General features: G+C 44.2%; 1 protein-coding gene across 1 annotated transcript; it reads right to left on the bottom strand.

The window, feature by feature from the left end:
- Positions 1 to 2,061: 2,061 nt before the first annotated feature.
- On the bottom strand, positions 2,062 to 15,323 carry sbk1 (SH3 domain binding kinase 1). Its single transcript, XM_022190853.2, has 4 exons — positions 14,666 to 15,323; positions 7,084 to 7,325; positions 6,232 to 6,434; positions 2,062 to 5,532 (listed from the first exon to the last, which is right to left on the bottom strand). Exons 1-4 carry the CDS (start codon positions 14,701 to 14,703, stop codon positions 4,708 to 4,710), a joined length of 1,308 nt encoding a protein of 435 aa, XP_022046545.1. The 5' UTR covers positions 14,704 to 15,323; the 3' UTR covers positions 2,062 to 4,707.
- Between the last annotated feature and the right edge of the window lie 1,665 nt (positions 15,324 to 16,988).

Raw genomic sequence — 16,988 nt, 5'->3', positions numbered from 1 at the left:
AAGGATTTGGCAGCTTCTTTTCTTTCTGTTAAACATTTCATGCTGTGATATAAATAAAGTTGTGACTATACGTGGGATTTTTTTTTTTTGTCAGGAGGGGTGTCTACTGACAAATTTTTGTCGTATTTGTTTGTATTGATGAAGACCTGTAACCTGGTAGTTACCAGCTGAGATTTGCTGACATGAATCAAGACAGCGAGCAGTCTCCCCCGTCAGTCACACAGTCACCTCATGTTACCGACATTAGCCCTCGCTGAGAGAGCATAACGGAAGAGGATTTAACACTTGATCTCATGGAGACAGCTGCATCCAGAGAGATCACTTTCCTAGCTGTCCACGCTCCTGGACCACCTACTGAAAGCTTAACATCCATCCTTCTCCAGTCCTGGGATTCAATTTGGTTTAGCTGGCAGCCTTTTAAAAGCTGCAGCTAAGAAATAAGCAAGCAGTGCTGCAGGGTCAGTTCATCCAAGTCGGAAAAAATCCCATATTTCCTACTTAAAGCTGGAGTAGGCAACATTTTTAGGTCATCACAGGGAAAATATTCTACATAAATCTTTCAGCATATTGTAACTCAAATGGTATCAGATTGAACTGGATCTCTGCACTTCCTGTGTGATGGGAGATTTTGGCCAATCACATCTTTTCACTCAGCAACAAAACCCATGTAGAGAGCAGGATGTGATCATGCAGTGGGAAAGATAGAAGACAAACAAATAGTGCATAGCTAGACTAGCTTTGTGCATTTGAAGCGCACTCTCATTAGGTGACAGGAGCTTGGAAAACAAAGGTGGGAGAAATTAGCTGCAGGTAAAGGATTGCATAGTTTCAAATTTTAGCATTTTTCTTCCTTTAATTTTAACCCTACTGGTATCCAGTTTCCAAACTGTTGCGGACGTAGAGAACAGTACAATAACAACATGTCCTGACCATTGACTGGACAAAAAGATACACAAATCCTTCATGTAGACACCTGGGTGTCACCATCTTGGCAGTGTGTGACTCCTCCTGCCTTCTGGATAATCCAAAAATTAGGTTAGAGGCAGAATGTGAGTGGATCTAAGCCGGACCAGGCAAATATTTTTGTGTGATGGACGGTTCGGCAGTGTCACTAATCACTCAAAGCTGCCAGGCCCCTAATTATGTGTAATGTTTAGCCTTAATATTAATGAATCAGGAAAGTTTTGTAATAATTCACCCCCTGCACAGTTGTCATGAAAGGGGAAATTAGCTATAGACACCAGACTTGTGTTCGCACCAGGCTGTAAATGTGTGTATTACTGCTGTAAAGTTCGGCATTTCAACAAGGAAGTCTTTTGGGATTGACTCACTTTTGGGGGCAGCCTCAAGTGGACATTTGAGGAACTGCGTTTTTTGGCACTGTCAGGTGGCTGTCGAGTAAAATGTCTTGTATTATGTAACCTGCATTGAATCCCTCCACTTTCTGCCTCAGTGTGTGTTGCGGCTAACACCATTAGGACCTTTACACTGCCACTGGGCCGCTGTAGCTTTTTAAGGGCAGAAAAGAGGCTATCACAAAGGACAAGCTTCCACTCACTACACATGCCCGGTGTGTCATGGCTGACCTTTCCTTTCCCTTGCTCTGTCAGAACTGATTAGCTTTTCTCAGTGGCAGATACAACACAGCTTACCGCTACTGTCTAAACTCAGCCTGATAACTTGAGCTAACTCCTCCACTCTTACACAACAGCTGAGATGCAGTAAGAAGGGGTGGTGGGCTGATAACGGCTCTGATCTTCGGCGCCCATATTCGAACCGTCCTTGAACTCATTTGCTCTTTGACAGCAGCAGATAACTCCTATCTACAGATGTGTTAATTGGGCTTTTCAGAAAGAAGTCAGCATATTAGTGTTGGGGGCTCACTGGCGAACCAGACGAAAGCCAAAGCCTTGGGAAATCACATGCGATTCAAGCTGACCTTCATCTAATGGTCTAGAGACCTTACAAAGCGGGGCTGAATAAACTTCGCTTGCAGTAGCAGAAACAAAATATTACCCCCATATTTTAAACCACCCTCAGAAACACCCTGGAGCCATGGGATGTGGTGCATAAATTTATTTCGACATATGTTAACATTTTTATATTATTTTTTTCTCCTTTTGTTAAAGACACAGTATGTACAGTATTTACATAAGATTCTACAACAAGATTTGCTGGCAGAAAATAAAACCGTTTCCTCATTGGATCAGGATAAAGCGGGTAAGAGGAAAGATCCTCTCTCTGGAGCTTAAATTAAACTTGGTAAAATCTGACACCTCATCATTAAACTTGACAGTTCCTGTCATAACAGTCCATGAGAAACAACAGTTCACATTTCAACAATTCAGAGTAGTATAATGATGCAAATGGCTCTGATTTTTTAACAAAGTAACAGCTGCTCACACAAGAACACTGTAAGTTAATATTATGTTGCATCATGTAATGTTAAGTTAGATAAACTTGCCTGAAGGTATGTCTTATTCCAGGTTATGATGCTGTTGCATTAACTTCCACTGAGTTGCAATGCTTTATTTTACCTTAAACACTGTCTGAAGATCTGTCAAATCTCTGTCTTTCTCTGTTACGTAGATCTGACATTATTACAAAGACCGAATAGTAAGTTGTAAGGCAGGACTAATTCACATTTCACTAAAGTCTACTGAAGGATTACCTCTTGACAAATCCTGTGAGGCAGCCAGCATCTCAGCAGACAATACATTTCTTTGACAAGGCTTCAGCTTCAATCAGGTCACCTCTGCAGAGTAGTGAGGATGGAGGGAGACACAGAAAATGATCGGGACCGTCATCCGCTCTGATGACACTGAGTAAACACTTTGAACTCGCTCATAAAACGCAGGAAAATTTGATCTGCAGAAATGCATCATCCAGTGTAATAAGCTAAGCAACTGTCATGAGGGGCTGTGGACGGCAGCCAGGAGGGGGGTGGGGGTGGTGGTGACCAGTTGTTCCATTTGGGCTCAGTTCGACTTGATGTTTGAGAGGAGGACATGAGCCAGACCGGGGCAGCGCCAGTGCTGTCACTATGGCAACGGTGGCGATGGGCTGTAATGGGAGGAGACGGGAAATGAGGGAAGTGAGGACACGTTTAGGGACACAAACGAACTGTGGACATATGCACACCTGAGGACAAAAGAGTAATGCAATTTGAATAGGAAAAATGATGGTGATGAACTTTCACACTGAAGATACAGAAGTGGTATATTGATGGAAGCTGAAGCTGCTCGGTATCGATTAACAGCAAGTGCGATGTCAATGGTTGACACAGATAATAACCACTTGGGTTCTGCTATTTGGATATATTCCCACAGAGAGCAAGGAAGATTAAATTAAAGGCGAGCAAAGGAGCTGCAGCAGCATACTCCAACATGTCCACCTGCAAAGTAGCTCTCATTAGCTTTAACACGATGGTTATGTTGCACAGAAAATGGATGTTGCTCATGATTTACAGTGACAGGACATTGCAGGAATGACTGATGCCTCTTACCCCATTTGGGTGTCATATGTGGGTAAAAAAAAAGTTGATCCAGTTCAGATAAAATCAAAAACAATAAATTAAAAAGGAGAGCAGCAGCTGCTACAATGTTATACAATGTGATAGGCTCTAGTTCATAGTTCTATACATTTCATTTGTTGTGATAGACTGTACATTCTGTCATATTTTGTTGCTACATACAGTGCATTGCCCCGACAGTCGCTTTAAAACCCCTTTTCCCCATTGTAGAAAATTAGTACAGCTACATAGTTGAACTCTGCGAGTTGTCCTCCTTTACAAAAATCTTGTGCTTTAGCATTTGAAACACACATACACGTCCAAAACACACACAGCAGGTAGAAAAGAAACAATAAAAAGACATTTCCTCTCCTCCTCGTTGTTCAGTACCTTTTTTCATTCAGTAAATGTACAATCCCTGTATTCTGTTGTGTTTAATTGGAGAGGAATCTCATTGAGAGCAGTTCAAATGTGGCAGATGTGTCTCACAGCCACTCAATGGATTTCCATTAATAATAAAACACAAAGTGACCCACTGGAGTGTCCTGAGTTGATGCCTATCAGAGTCTCAGTCCAGACACCTATATGAAATGATGTCTTGTTGAACTGCTACATTAATATTTTTTTTCTTTTTCTCTTTGTAATCTTGAAAAAGTTGTATGCATCAGAAGTTGGCAGGAAGTCGGAGAAATGGCAGTTGCGTAGTTTGCCCTCGAATCACCAGCTTCAGTCTAAGCAGCATCACCTGATCAGATGAAGTTTTCCTGGAGCTATTGTTCTGAGATAAATAAGCACTAACATATCGAGACATGGAGTGAATCTAACTATATAGAATCATTAGCACCACCACAGTGTATGGGCAGGAAACACAAATGTCAGGATGGCAGAAGGCGCTGCTTAGAGGAGCAACAGCGAACTCTGAGACGCTGCCTGCATGACTTCTCAGCTGGGGGAGCAGTCTTTGGTCACAAATCAAAACCTAAATGGCATTGAATGTCAGTGATAAGCTGTCCAAGTGTACACCACTGATTGATGATGTCCATTTCCACAGCTTGGGATGGGATCCTGAGCTTCTCTTTCATGGTTAAAGTACCTCTTCTTTTTCACTGGGTTCTCTGCGCTAGTCATTAACACCTCTTCACAGCTTGTTATCACTGTGAAGAGCCATCCAATATCCAGCACTAAGATTAGTATGGTCACACGCAGATTTCGATGGCCGTTGCCATCACCATCTGGCTTTTGTTCTTGTCTCGGCCTGGAGACTGGTGCTGTCCAGACTCCTCTCTGGGAGACAGCGGGTCGGAGAGGACACTACGTTTGAGCGGCGCTGGTCGCAGGCAGGAAGTTCCCGGCGGGGTGGAGGGTTCAGGGTGCCTGTGGGAGGAACGTGAAGTAGTGGATGATGAGGAGGTGCAACTGCCAGTGCACACCCCCGAGCTCGACCTCTCGCCTCTCTTCGCTCGGCAAGACGCTCTTCGCCTGAGCTCGCTGACCAGCTCGTACTTGACAAAGCAGAAGACGTCCTTGACTCCACAGCGTTTTTCCGGCTCGGCAGCGAGCAGCCTCTGAAACATGCGAAGAGCATCATCAGTGAAGCGGCGCCACTGGGACGGATACGTTCCCACAGGACACCCGGCCTTCTGCCAGCGCCGAAACTCCTCGTAGAAGGCGTCGGCTGGTAAAGCTGCCTCCCAGGGGAAGTTGCCTGTCAGCATGCAGAACACCAGCACGCCGAACGCCCACACATCCAGACTGGTGGTCACAAGGAAACCCTCTGCGCGGCTGGCACGGCACACCTCTGGAGCTGTGTAGGGGATAGTACCGCTCACCCGTTTCACACGGCAGCCGACCCGCCGGGTCATGCCAAAGTCAGCCAGCTTGATACGGCGGCACTCACGGTCAAACAAGAGCACATTCTCAGGTTTGACATCCCGATGCACCAGGTTTTTACTGTGCATAAAGTCCAGGGCCAAACCCAGCTGCTGCATGCAGCGTTTGACCATTTCCTCTGGCAGACCCACCTAGGAGAAGGAAGAAGAAAAAGCCTTTATTGTCACAGTTATACTACAGCACTGTGAAATTCCCTTTTTGTATGTTGTAATTGGAGTCAGAGGTCAACTTTAATAAGCCACCCCTGGAGCAGACAGGGTTAAGGGCCTTGCTCAGGGGCACAACAGTTTCAGACTGGCAGGTCTGGGGCTTTTACCCTCGACTTTCTGATTACTAATCCAGAGCCTCAACCTTCCACCCTGGTGATAGAAAGTGTTGGGAGACAGCAACAGAGAAAAAAAAATGATGATTTTGTTGTGATTAATACGTGATGTGAGGTGACACTGGAAAATGACTACATAGTGAGTACGTTACAGTACCATTAAAGAGAATAGGCAATGTTATAATGAGTGGAGGTTTGAAAGTACAGGATGAAAAGTGATACACTCCAAAAAAGGAAAACTGAAACAAAAGAGTCTCAGTTCTGAGTTCTACTGCAACCATTTTTAATGAGTCTTTAGAAGAACCTTGAAGTCAAGCACTCCCAGCACATCAACGGGAATAGCACTAAAGCAAAGTGAGAGCTTTGCACGGAGAGAAACCGGGACGAAGACAAGACTCCTATCCCAGGAGAGCTTGTTAAAACCGTCGTGTCTGAACATTGTGACTGATTGGAGGAGCTCAGACTGAGTGAGGATGGCGATTGGAGGGAGGAAGAATGATGGCGTTACCTGTGGGGGTATGATGTCGAAAAGGTCCCCGGCGGGGGCATATTCTTGTCCAAACACATAGCTGTCCTCTGTCTCAAAAAGGACGTCCAGGACTTTGATGATGAAAGGGCTGCAGCTAAGTGAGCCTGTTAGACTGTATTCCCGCAGGAAACTTTTGAGCTTCGTCTTGTTCTTGGTAACAAACTTCAGCGCCATCTTGGTGCCTAGAAAAAAGAAATCAGATATTACCATGCAGAACACGCAGATGAACACCAATCCTGTATATCTGATAAATACCGCTAACATTTTACTCAAAAATTCTCCGTTATCCAAAAACTACTCACTGCCTCGTCCTCTGAGGGACTACAGAGATTTCGGACTAGCCAACCCTGTCTTTGTGACAGCTGCTATGTTCATTTACATAAACAATGAATCTCATCTCCAATACCAGCTGCTCACAATCACATCTGGAGAAGCTCTGTAGCGCTCACGCACCCTTTTTGATTTCCGATGCACTGTCAGCTTCTCATTCTGCTCTGCACCACTTTACAAAGCTGAGTTATACTGCAATCAGAGTGAGCCAGCTCTCTAACCTTCTTACAACCAAAGATTAAGGAATAAACCTAAAAAAATCCTTAACACACCCTTCTAAGTGTGCTAATTTCTCGGCGCCTTGAGACTTTATGCCACGCTGAACAGCCTGAACTGCTCAGCTGTGAGACATGCTGGCACAGTGCGGATGCTGTGATTGTAGCAATCTGCAATCTTAAGTTTCAATTTTTCTGCTTTGTTAGGTGGTTGACAGTGAAGACATACTAATGAGGTAGGGGTAGAGGATAAAGAACTTCAGTTTTAAAACCTCAACCAACTCACCCTGCGTCCTGTGCGCCACCAGGTCCACCTTGCCATACGTGCCCTTCCCCAGCTCGCGAATGTGCTCATACTGTTTGGCTACATCTGCTGCTGACAGAGAGGTGATAGCCAGGGCCTGCATGTCCTCCACTGGCACCCCTCCACAGTAGCCCATTTTGGATGTAGGGGAGCCCCCGCCACTTCCCACCCGTCCCGGTCCAGATGGAGAAAGAGACAGGCTCGCCTTGACGCTGTGGGGCAGACTGACAGGACAGGAGGATATACAGTTTAGAGTCAGGGATGAAGTTCACACATGTATGTATTATGATTCTTCAAGCATCACATCCTTGTTTTCTGGGCTCTAAAGGGCAGTTGCATCAGGAAGGCTTTAACGGACCCTGATTTCCATGCAATCAATTCAGGGAAGGCAGCGACGGGGCGGAACTTTCAGTAAATGTATTGGACTTCCTGCTGTTTGTCTAGATCACTCTGGCCAGCTTTCAGCTATGACTGTTCTCAGACAGCACTTACTGGCAGACAGCTATGGGAAAATCAATAACACCAGGTAGAAGGACTAACAAATGGAAACAAACTGACAGAGCTGACAGTCTCAAGGTGCACACACTGCAGCTGAGATAAGCCACACACAAACTGTGTATACTCTGATTTGATACTATAAATATATAAGTTCCATACAGCGGAGATAATTAGTAGGGATATGGGAAAAGATTGCTGCTTCATTTTGCCTTGAAAACACATTTGGTTTGCACCGTGGTTGCTCTGAGTATTTCGGGGCAAATTGCTGAAGCAGAAAAATAAAATCCTGCAACAGAGAAGTTATTGCTGATTTCCAGAAGTGCCAAGTTTGAAATAGGTCAAACTGATCCTGTGAGGGTAAAGATATAGCTGCTTTAATTGCAGGCTCAGACCCAGGCAGACACACCAAACACACACACACACACACACACACACACACACACACCCCACTGACAACAAATTAAATACCAGGGATGAGTGGCCGTGCTACTGTGTTAAACAAATGGTAAAACAAAAGAAAACTATTCAACACAAAATACACCTTGTGATGAAATGAAGCAGATCACGCTAATGATCTTACACCACTGCCTCTGTCTTTCTTCAACCCCACTTTTCCCTGTACTTGCAAAATCAAATTTAATCATCCAATCATGCACAGCATGCACACACATAATACTAATAGGCGCCTGATCAGTACAAACAATTGCGCTGATGGCCTCTTTCATCCATCAGTCGAAGTCAACTGCTTTGTTCTTCTTTTCCTGAAGCCAGTTTTTTATAGCATCACTGGCTTGAACCAAAGATCCAAAACAAGAGCGTCGTTAATTTGTTTTGTTGGGTGCAAGCTGAAAAATGCACAGCACCAAATGCACAGTTGGTGAGAACATGGCACAGGAAGTTTAGTTGAGACATTTGGTTCTTCTATGTGATAAATATAGATATTAGACAGTGGAAAACCAAAATAAGACGCGACCATTTGCAGCCTTGTGTTCTTGGCTCAACACTTTCTTTAAACGAGAAAAAAGAACCTCAACCAAGACTGCAAATAGAACGAGTGCCCTGTGTGCCGTATGTATCTCTGCAGATAACACTTGCTTCTTGATTTTATCATAACCGTGGAGATGGTTATATAAGACACTATGAATGTTGTAGCCAACTCATGCTGAGCGTGCACACTGCATATAGCCGTCAGCGAGTCAACACCAAAAATTGATCATTGTCCAGACTGTTTTTTGTTCCAGGTTTGGTGATTAAACATTTAAAAGAGGACAGACACACTGACAGACAGACTGGAAGCACATTTCCTCTGACCGCCCACCCTGAGTGGCCCCACAGCCCGGATCAGTGGGAGCGGGAGCCGAGCAAAGGGAGCGATTGTTTACTGGCACTCTTTGCAGTCGGCTCCACGGGCACAATGCGCAGCGCTCTAGCACGGATCCTAATCACATTACTCAGCTCCCACAAAGACAACTCCCCCTCCTCCATTTCCTTTGCAGAACTGGATTAAGAGTCCTAAAATGTGATGAGTGGTTCGAAAGACGGTCGACTCCGGAGCTGCAATGACGCTGTTAAATGTGAGGCAGGAAGTGCAGTGCAGCTCCTGAGAGGTGCCAGGATGAAGTTATGTGGCTTCTAGGGGATGAGTGTTTGTGTTTGAGCGAGGCAGGGGTGGTCCAGTGTATCAGTCGCACGGTGACACTCAATCAAAGGCCCTTTTGTGTTTCCTACCTCTGAGAGGGAGCAGCTGTGATCCTCGGCACGACTCAGCATTCGTGCTCGACCACCTCCACATGCCCCACTGATCTGCCCTCTGCCCCTCTGCTGTCCTCTCAGGCAGCTAAAGACGAGGTAACATGGACATGCTCCACATACTGATAATGATTTGGCTTGAGGCACAATTTAATGTCTGGAGGATGTTTTTCTTTTTTTTTTGAGCAAGGCTCATTCGCTGTTAATCATCTGCAAGCCCTTTTAAAAACAGATCCCTGAGCCGACTGCTTGTTCCTGTGTTGTTTACATTTTTGTTTGTTTGATGGAAAAATCCTCTGACATTTCAGAGTATGAAAACAAGCCCGTCTTCCTAATTCCTAAAAGAGGGGTAGAGATACGAGGTTTTCGCTCTGAAGCAACCATCAGTCTTCCAGCTACTAATTTCCCCACAAACACAGATTGATAATCGCGCTCCATTTAGCAATTATCCAAACAAAGATGACTGTACCTGCAGCATAACCCGCTTAAAACCGCATTGTTCCTGGAAAAACAGCAAAACATGCAGTTTTTGCTTCATTACAACCAACACAATGGTTGTGGAAACCTGCTGTGGCTGATTCCACGTGTCCTCACATAAGATTAACCTGCAGGAGTAGTTGACCTTTTGTTCTAAAAACACTTAGATTCAGATGAGAGCAGAGATGAAGCTTGGGATACCACTGGCAACGATGTGTTCCTAGCCCCTCGACTTCTACTCTGGAATTAAGGTGGCACTTGTTCCGCAAAGACGATGGGAAAAGTTTCAGCCTGACTCTCAAAGAGGAAAGTCCACGTTTAGAATTGCTCGTGGTGTGGGCATGTTGGTGCATCAGATGGTTCATCATTTCAGCTGAGATTGAAATAAATCATGGATTACCTTGAAGTTTGTACAAACACTGATGGCTCCCAGAGGACTGACCCTACTGATCATGGTGACCTCTTTGACATTTCCTTTATCGCACCACCATTAGGTTGACATTGATGGGTATGAATGAAGCATCTATATACCAACTCTTACATCGATCTCCATCAAATTCGCTACATATATTCATGTTCCCCTCAGAATGAATTGCTTTAATTGTGTCGACCCCTCGACCTAAGGCTTTGGGGTTATGACTTATTTCTTGCAAAATTACATTCCAGCCTTAGTTGTACTTTGCGTTAACATGCTGACACAATAAATTGGATTGGTCATTATGAGAAACATGAAATCAGCATATTAGTATTCTTATTGTTAACACACTATGTTAACATTTGATTCAAAACAGCACTGCATTCACACCAATCAACCACGGCTCTGAAATGTCATGAATACTGGTCCTCAGGAGGTATTCTCTTGTATTCAGCAGCCGGCCAACTTTGATCAAGCTTGAGTCAGAGCACCTCCCAAATGCTTGATCCAATCGGAATCCAGGGAGTTTAGAGACTGGGTCAAAACCTCGGCCTCTTGGTTGTGCTTCTCGAGCTACTCCTGAGCACTTTTTATGGCATGGCAGGCTGCATTGGCCTTTAGGTAATGCAGAGAGCTTCAATAAACAGTCAGAGCTGAAGAACCTCAGGGGTGAGAGGTGAAACATCTTCAAGAACCTATAAGAGACTTCCAGTTGCTTTTTACAGAGGCTCCCAGGATTACGACGGCCTGGATGACGGAGAATCTACACAGACAAATGTTTAGGTAGGTGCTACACATCAAAGTAAACTCCACATGAATGGTAGGTTGCGAGGTCTCCAAGCAGAACATTGCATTGTAATGATTTAATCAATGCCATTCACTTCAGTGGTTGTTTGTGGTTTTAATGTTGTGGCTGATCAGTGCAAGTACAGTTTTCCAGAGACACTCTCAACAGATCTATTTGTTCTAAAAGGATTAACTGTAGTAATGTCAACAATTCACGACTGTAAGAAATCTGAGCTCGGAAGCAGGCAAATCTTATCCGTCGTATTGACATGGGACTCATCAGGGACAATAACTGTGTATTCAGTGAGCTACTGCTTCTCCCTGTGCAAACTGTGTAAATGTTACAACCGTAATGAACTGTGACATGACATTGATTACTACATAAAGACCTTATAGGGGCAAGATTCAAGCATGAATACAAATTCACATCTCAGAGACTTTGTGAAAAGATGAAAATTTGGCTATTACTCTCCAGCAAATGTTTTTTTAATGCACATGGAGCATATATTACCGAGAAGGAGGTCAGAGTCAGCAGATTTACACACACGCTGTCCTTTTTAGTGCATTCCCACTTCCTCCCTTTCCCTTTTATCTGTTCCTGAAAATGTAAACAAGGGACTAATGAAAGAAATAAATAGATTGCAGAGCCCGCCTCACGTCCCTACCTCTCGCTGTTACTAATGGACTAGTTGCTTTGCTCTCGGCAGAAGAGTCATTATGGGTGAGGACTGATCTCTCGTGTCCAATTTACTGTCAAAATGCCCAGCGCGCCATGCCTCTGGGTCAAAGTGAGAGCAGGGAGTGAAATGTGATGTGACTGATGTGGCTTATCTCGCTGTCTGTCTGGAAATAAAGTAGCTGCATGCACATATAGATGGTATCTGTTCCAGTCCGTCTATCTGCATTTCACTCCTTGTTGTCTTGGCATGGACGGGTGGAATAAAAACACGTATCATTTCATCTAAGCAAAATGGGCTTCCTCGTGACAGCCACTTGCAGTTAGGACACTCTGTTCCCTACTCAGGCTGACAAAAGAAAAAAATCAAAACAGAACGGCCGTCTTAAGTTGGTGGGCTTCACGCCTCCGTCAGGATGAAGAAATCTCCTGCTGAGCTCTGATAGGTGAACCAGCAGCCCAAGCCACAGACTCTTATTTTGACAAATCACCTCTTCTCAGCTGTACCCAGCTGTCCACATGGAGGATCCCTGCTGGGGCTGTATAACGTGCTTCTGACTCCCCTTCCCATCGTTCCCCTCTCCGTGCTGTATGTCACAAACGCCCACAGGGCGATTCCTGCTGACAGACCCTGGAGGAAATGCTGGCGGACAGTCGCCTCCTGCTGGGAGGACCTAAGACCCAGGAAGGGACCAGCCAAGGTTAAATGTTCCCAAACAGTGACTGAGAGTGGAGATTAGCTGCGAGCGGTGATACTACAAGGACAATCGTGAAAGAAAAAGTGGCCACAGCGGTGAAAAAAAAGGAGAAAAACAGCACTAAGAATAGATCCCACTGCGGAATGCATCATTACTGTAGTTTAGGATTAAAGCTTTGGGAGGACAAACACACACTCATCTGATTATGAATGTCACCATCACTGTCATTGTGATGTCCTGCAAAAATCAGCCACCGCACTAAGCTACCCATGGAACATACTGTGCCCAAACACCCCCACCACTTCATTACAATCTCACAATCCAGTAACCTCAAGTTATAATAGGGAGGCTTCGTGGGATGAGAGAGAGAGTAGGGAGGAAGGACTGGCTGAGGGGGGAAAATCCAGTGAGATAGAACTGAAGCATCCCCCTCCTCAGCACCACATAGGCTGCACCCCTTTGATGTCAAATACATGGTGACTCTAATAGGAGCTCAGCAAAATGGGGTCTAAATGGGGGTGTAGCTAAATGATGTAACAGCACTGCTCATGCTTCTTTTTTTTTTTTAAATGTCCTTCGTAATTCATTTTGCTCTCCATTCGAAGGTAAACTAACTGATTTGTTATCCTTCTCATACAGAATAGCCTCTAATCACAATCAATGCACTAATGTTGATTGCTGAGGCTGCATTCACTGTAACCCCTCCTCCCCTCTGCTTCTCTCTAAATTCAGCAACGTTTTAATTGTATAGAAGAACCATCATATAGTAGTGAGTAAAAACCCAAAACGTGCAAAAATCAAACATGCATCAAGCTACAAATCGAATAATCATTCATAGTCACCATGAAACACAAGCAAAAACGGAATATTCATATTGGTATAACAATAAGGAAAGGAGGATATTTGATTTTGAGCACCTTTCACAAGGACACAGGAAACACAATATGTGCACTGATTGACAGGGGCGTCATTAGACAGCTGTTCTCACTGAGATGATGGTAAGTTGAGATGTAATCTGCCGGAGAGTAAAATAATGCATCCTAAATGACAGCATTCTTTTTCAAGTAGCCGTGTCTATATAACAACCAGGTTGTGACAAATTAAAAAAAAAAAAAACCTCAGTTTGTCAGAATTCACCACAAAATTGTCCTTTTTTTGAGTTTGAGGGGCAAAGATGGGCTTTAGTTTGTTTTGTGCCATCTGGTGTGGGTCATTGCATGTGTCTGGTATTTGATATAAACCCTCATACTGCAGCTGTCTCCTTTGTTTTTTAGCAGGAGTAGTTTCTGGACACCCACAATGTTCTTGTGAAGAATTTCAGACAATGTGGCTCTGTTAATAACCCAGTTTACGAAGTGCAGTGGCCTGCTTTCATTGAAGACAGCACATCACCAGTGCGATCGTGGGTGATTCTTTCTTGATATCACTGAAAATTTAAATGCATATCAGAACCTCTGTTGTTTTCATAGCTGTCAGCGAAGGCAGCACTGTTTGGATGAAGTTTTTCACAGATCAATATTGCAGATCCCCGGCTTCCCAGAGCAATGTTGACTCTTGATTTCTGTCTAAACTCTAAAGGAACAGCTCTGCCAAAGCACAAAAAAACCCAAAAAAACAGCCTTTCTTCTCTGCTGCTTCCTTCACACCGTTACAATGATTGGTGACAAAAACAAGAATCCTCATGCTGCTGTTTGGAGTCCATTACCAGACTTCAGGGCTGCTCTGTCAAGTCAGCTGCTCATTTAAATGCATTAGACTGCATTAACGATGAGATATCACCTGTCTGCCCATGGACAGAGTATAAAAAGGGCCATTAGAATAAAAATAAATAAATAAAGTGGAGCAGAACGCTGGATGCATCCATCTATCACAGGCTGAATAGCAGAGTGGGAAACAGATAGATATCACGAATAATGTGGGTGCAAATGAAGCAGCTCAGTAGTTGGAATTAATCATAGGCTGATGATAAATAAAGCTGTGCTGCTGTATAAGTAATTGCTGACACTGAGGCTTTAGTGCTGCGTGGAAGGCAGATCTATTATTCATGCATGGATATTATTGTGAGTGGGTCAAAGTTCAGACAACATGAAGTCACTCAGGATGACTGCAGGGGAACAAAGTGTGAGACAGTCACATAATTTAAAGCAGTGAAGCAACATTTTGGGGTTTAACTTTGAAGTTTTCCTTTCTTTCTTTCTGTCCTTTCAGTATAATGTCTGCTGACCCGGTTTCAGACTCCTCAGGGCGCATCTCGGTGTTACTCACCTGCTGGCGACCTGTCTCTCTCCTCCATGGTCCTGCATCCGCTCGGCAAGCAGAGCCGCTGCTGCGCTCCGCTCAGCTCTGACGCTCCTGATGGAAGCTTCTCCCTCCGATCACTCACAAGGCGCTGAAGGGGAGGAAAAAAGCTGCTTTCTTTTACAGCTGATGAACACTGTCCTGCTCCTCTTCAGACTTTCTTTGGAGGCGGATTGAATGGAAGCAGCATCTGACGCTGGATGCCGAGGCTGGGATCCCTCCTCTGAGCGCCCACCATCTCAACCTGCCAAGCCGCGGGAGGAGTCTGCGTGTTTATCTTTCGCTCCTCCAGTGGTCCGCATGACCCACTTCAGCATCACACACACTCTCACACACACTGAGGCGGACTCATTCATTCACATCCAGGCAGGGGGACTCATGCAAAGCGGCGCTCTGTGCAGCGCGCAAGGACGCATCGACATGTTCCCAAACTCCTCCTGCGCGTCCTGCTGTCTGCCGTCTTTCTGTCTTGTCCGTCGGTCCAGCGGGACTTAGTGCAGGAGGAGGGAGTCTCAGATGTTGCTGGTCCTACCAGTCAGCTTCTTCATTGTTCACCGTCTCCACCCTCTGGCTAACTAATACGCTCACGTGTCCCGGGTCCTAGTGCCTCCCATTCCAAACCATCACCCTGACTAAATGTGTTCAGGAGCTGCTTCTTTTTTTTTTCTTACTTTCGATTCATGCTTTGAAGGAACAAGCTGCTCCACTCTTGCATAATTCAGGAGCTTATGGCCTCCAGTGCGTTGACTTCACACGATGACTTTGCCAACTGTCCTTATTAGGTAACAGCGAGGCAAGACTTTCAATTAATTCACTGGCCTGGCAGATCCCCTTTACTGTACATGTTTAACTACGGGCCTCCTGCCAGACATATTTGCCAGCAACAACAGATTGGACTTGTGGAAAAGATCATCAGATGGACTGATGGGAGGTTTTTTTTCAAACTGATTGATTCCTAAACATAAATATATAAACTGATGTTGCACTTTCTCCAGTTTGGGTCTCACCTCAACTCCAGATGTCACATTAGATCAAAGAGCAGCTTCTTAAATTAGTGTTATTTCTGCTTTTCCTTTCCACACTTTAAAAACAAGAAAAGCATACTCAGAGCACAGTACTCTGCCAAGGCTGCTCAGTCCTTGTATCATTTCCGACAGCTCCAATGAGTCCGCAGCATTGGATTTGTAGCAGGATCGCAATCATGTAATCGTCAGCAGGCAGCCGATGTAGTGTTCACTTGTTGTCATAGTTACAGTGATGCTGTGTCGCTATCTCACAATGATACAGAGATCTTTAATATTCTGTAGATCCAGACTATACGCCGCATCAATGCCAAAATCTAATCACTTGGTCCTTGTGTCATTTCTGGCTTTCCCTGAAAATTTAGTCCAAATACGTTAGTCCCTTTTTGACTAATGTTGCTAGCAGACAGACAGACAGACAGACAGACAGACAGACAGACAAACGTACAGCTATTGTCATATAACTCCGCCGCAGCCTTTGGCGAAGTAATAAAATAACATTTTGCATTAGTCTATTTGAGCTATTTACCTGATCTTGTAATTATGTTCAACCAACAAACTACAGTGAGTGAGGAGAATTAGTTTTTCATCTGTGGTCAGAGGTGCTTTTATTACCACCTAGTTAATGACTTATCATATAAACCCAAGTTTTTATGCAACTTTTACATAGCTAACTGTTCCAGCTGGAATTTTTAAGTCTTAATTAGCATGTTTAGGAACAAAAAGATCAGTTATTAAGATGCGACCCTGCTAAAGTAGACTGTAAAATTTATTACAAGCAAATTTCACAACGATTTTTGGACAACTACTGGAATAAGAAAAACACTAAGTCAAGCTTTTCCATCCTACGCAACAAATGAAAAGTCCTCTTAGGCTGAAGAGACTTGTAAAAAGGAAACTTTACTGTTCTTGTCCACGATTTTGCTAAACTGAAGGTTGGGAGGGCCCAACTTTAATGGTAAATATGACTTCATTAACTGGTGTAGCCTAATCCCCACGCAAAACTCCACTATCAGTCATGCCACAACTGAAAATATTCCCAAATTCATTGCTTTAGTAGATTTTATTTGCAAACTAAATGCTGCTCATTCTGAAATGCCCTATGTATTTTATTTGGTCATCCCCTGACAGACAATAAATACACTAAAATTATCCAGATATGTTCAGGAAGTAGGAGAGCAACTTGAAATCCTGAACTCAGTTTCATTAAGTTTGTTTGAAACTAACTCATGCAGAGCTTTGAGTTTAAATTACAGTTAAGATGATGC

The sequence above is a fragment of the Acanthochromis polyacanthus genome, chromosome 19, assembly GCF_021347895.1.
Source record: "Acanthochromis polyacanthus isolate Apoly-LR-REF ecotype Palm Island chromosome 19, KAUST_Apoly_ChrSc, whole genome shotgun sequence".
Classification (NCBI taxonomy): domain Eukaryota; kingdom Metazoa; phylum Chordata; class Actinopteri; family Pomacentridae; genus Acanthochromis; species Acanthochromis polyacanthus.
This window is presented reverse-complemented; position numbering and strand designations above follow the sequence as displayed.

Excerpts from the sequence above, each read along its gene's own strand:
- sbk1 (XM_022190853.2), bottom strand. The coding sequence starts at position 14,703 with ATGCAGGACCATGGAGGAGAGAGACAGGTCGCCAGCAG. Across the intron at positions 6,435-7,083 it reads GGTGGCGCACAGGACGCAGG|GCACCAAGATGGCGCTGAAG; the intron begins GTGAGTTGGTTG and ends TCTTTTTTCTAG. Across the intron at positions 5,533-6,231 it reads TCGACATCATACCCCCACAG|GTGGGTCTGCCAGAGGAAAT; the intron begins GTAACGCCATCA and ends TCCTTCTCCTAG.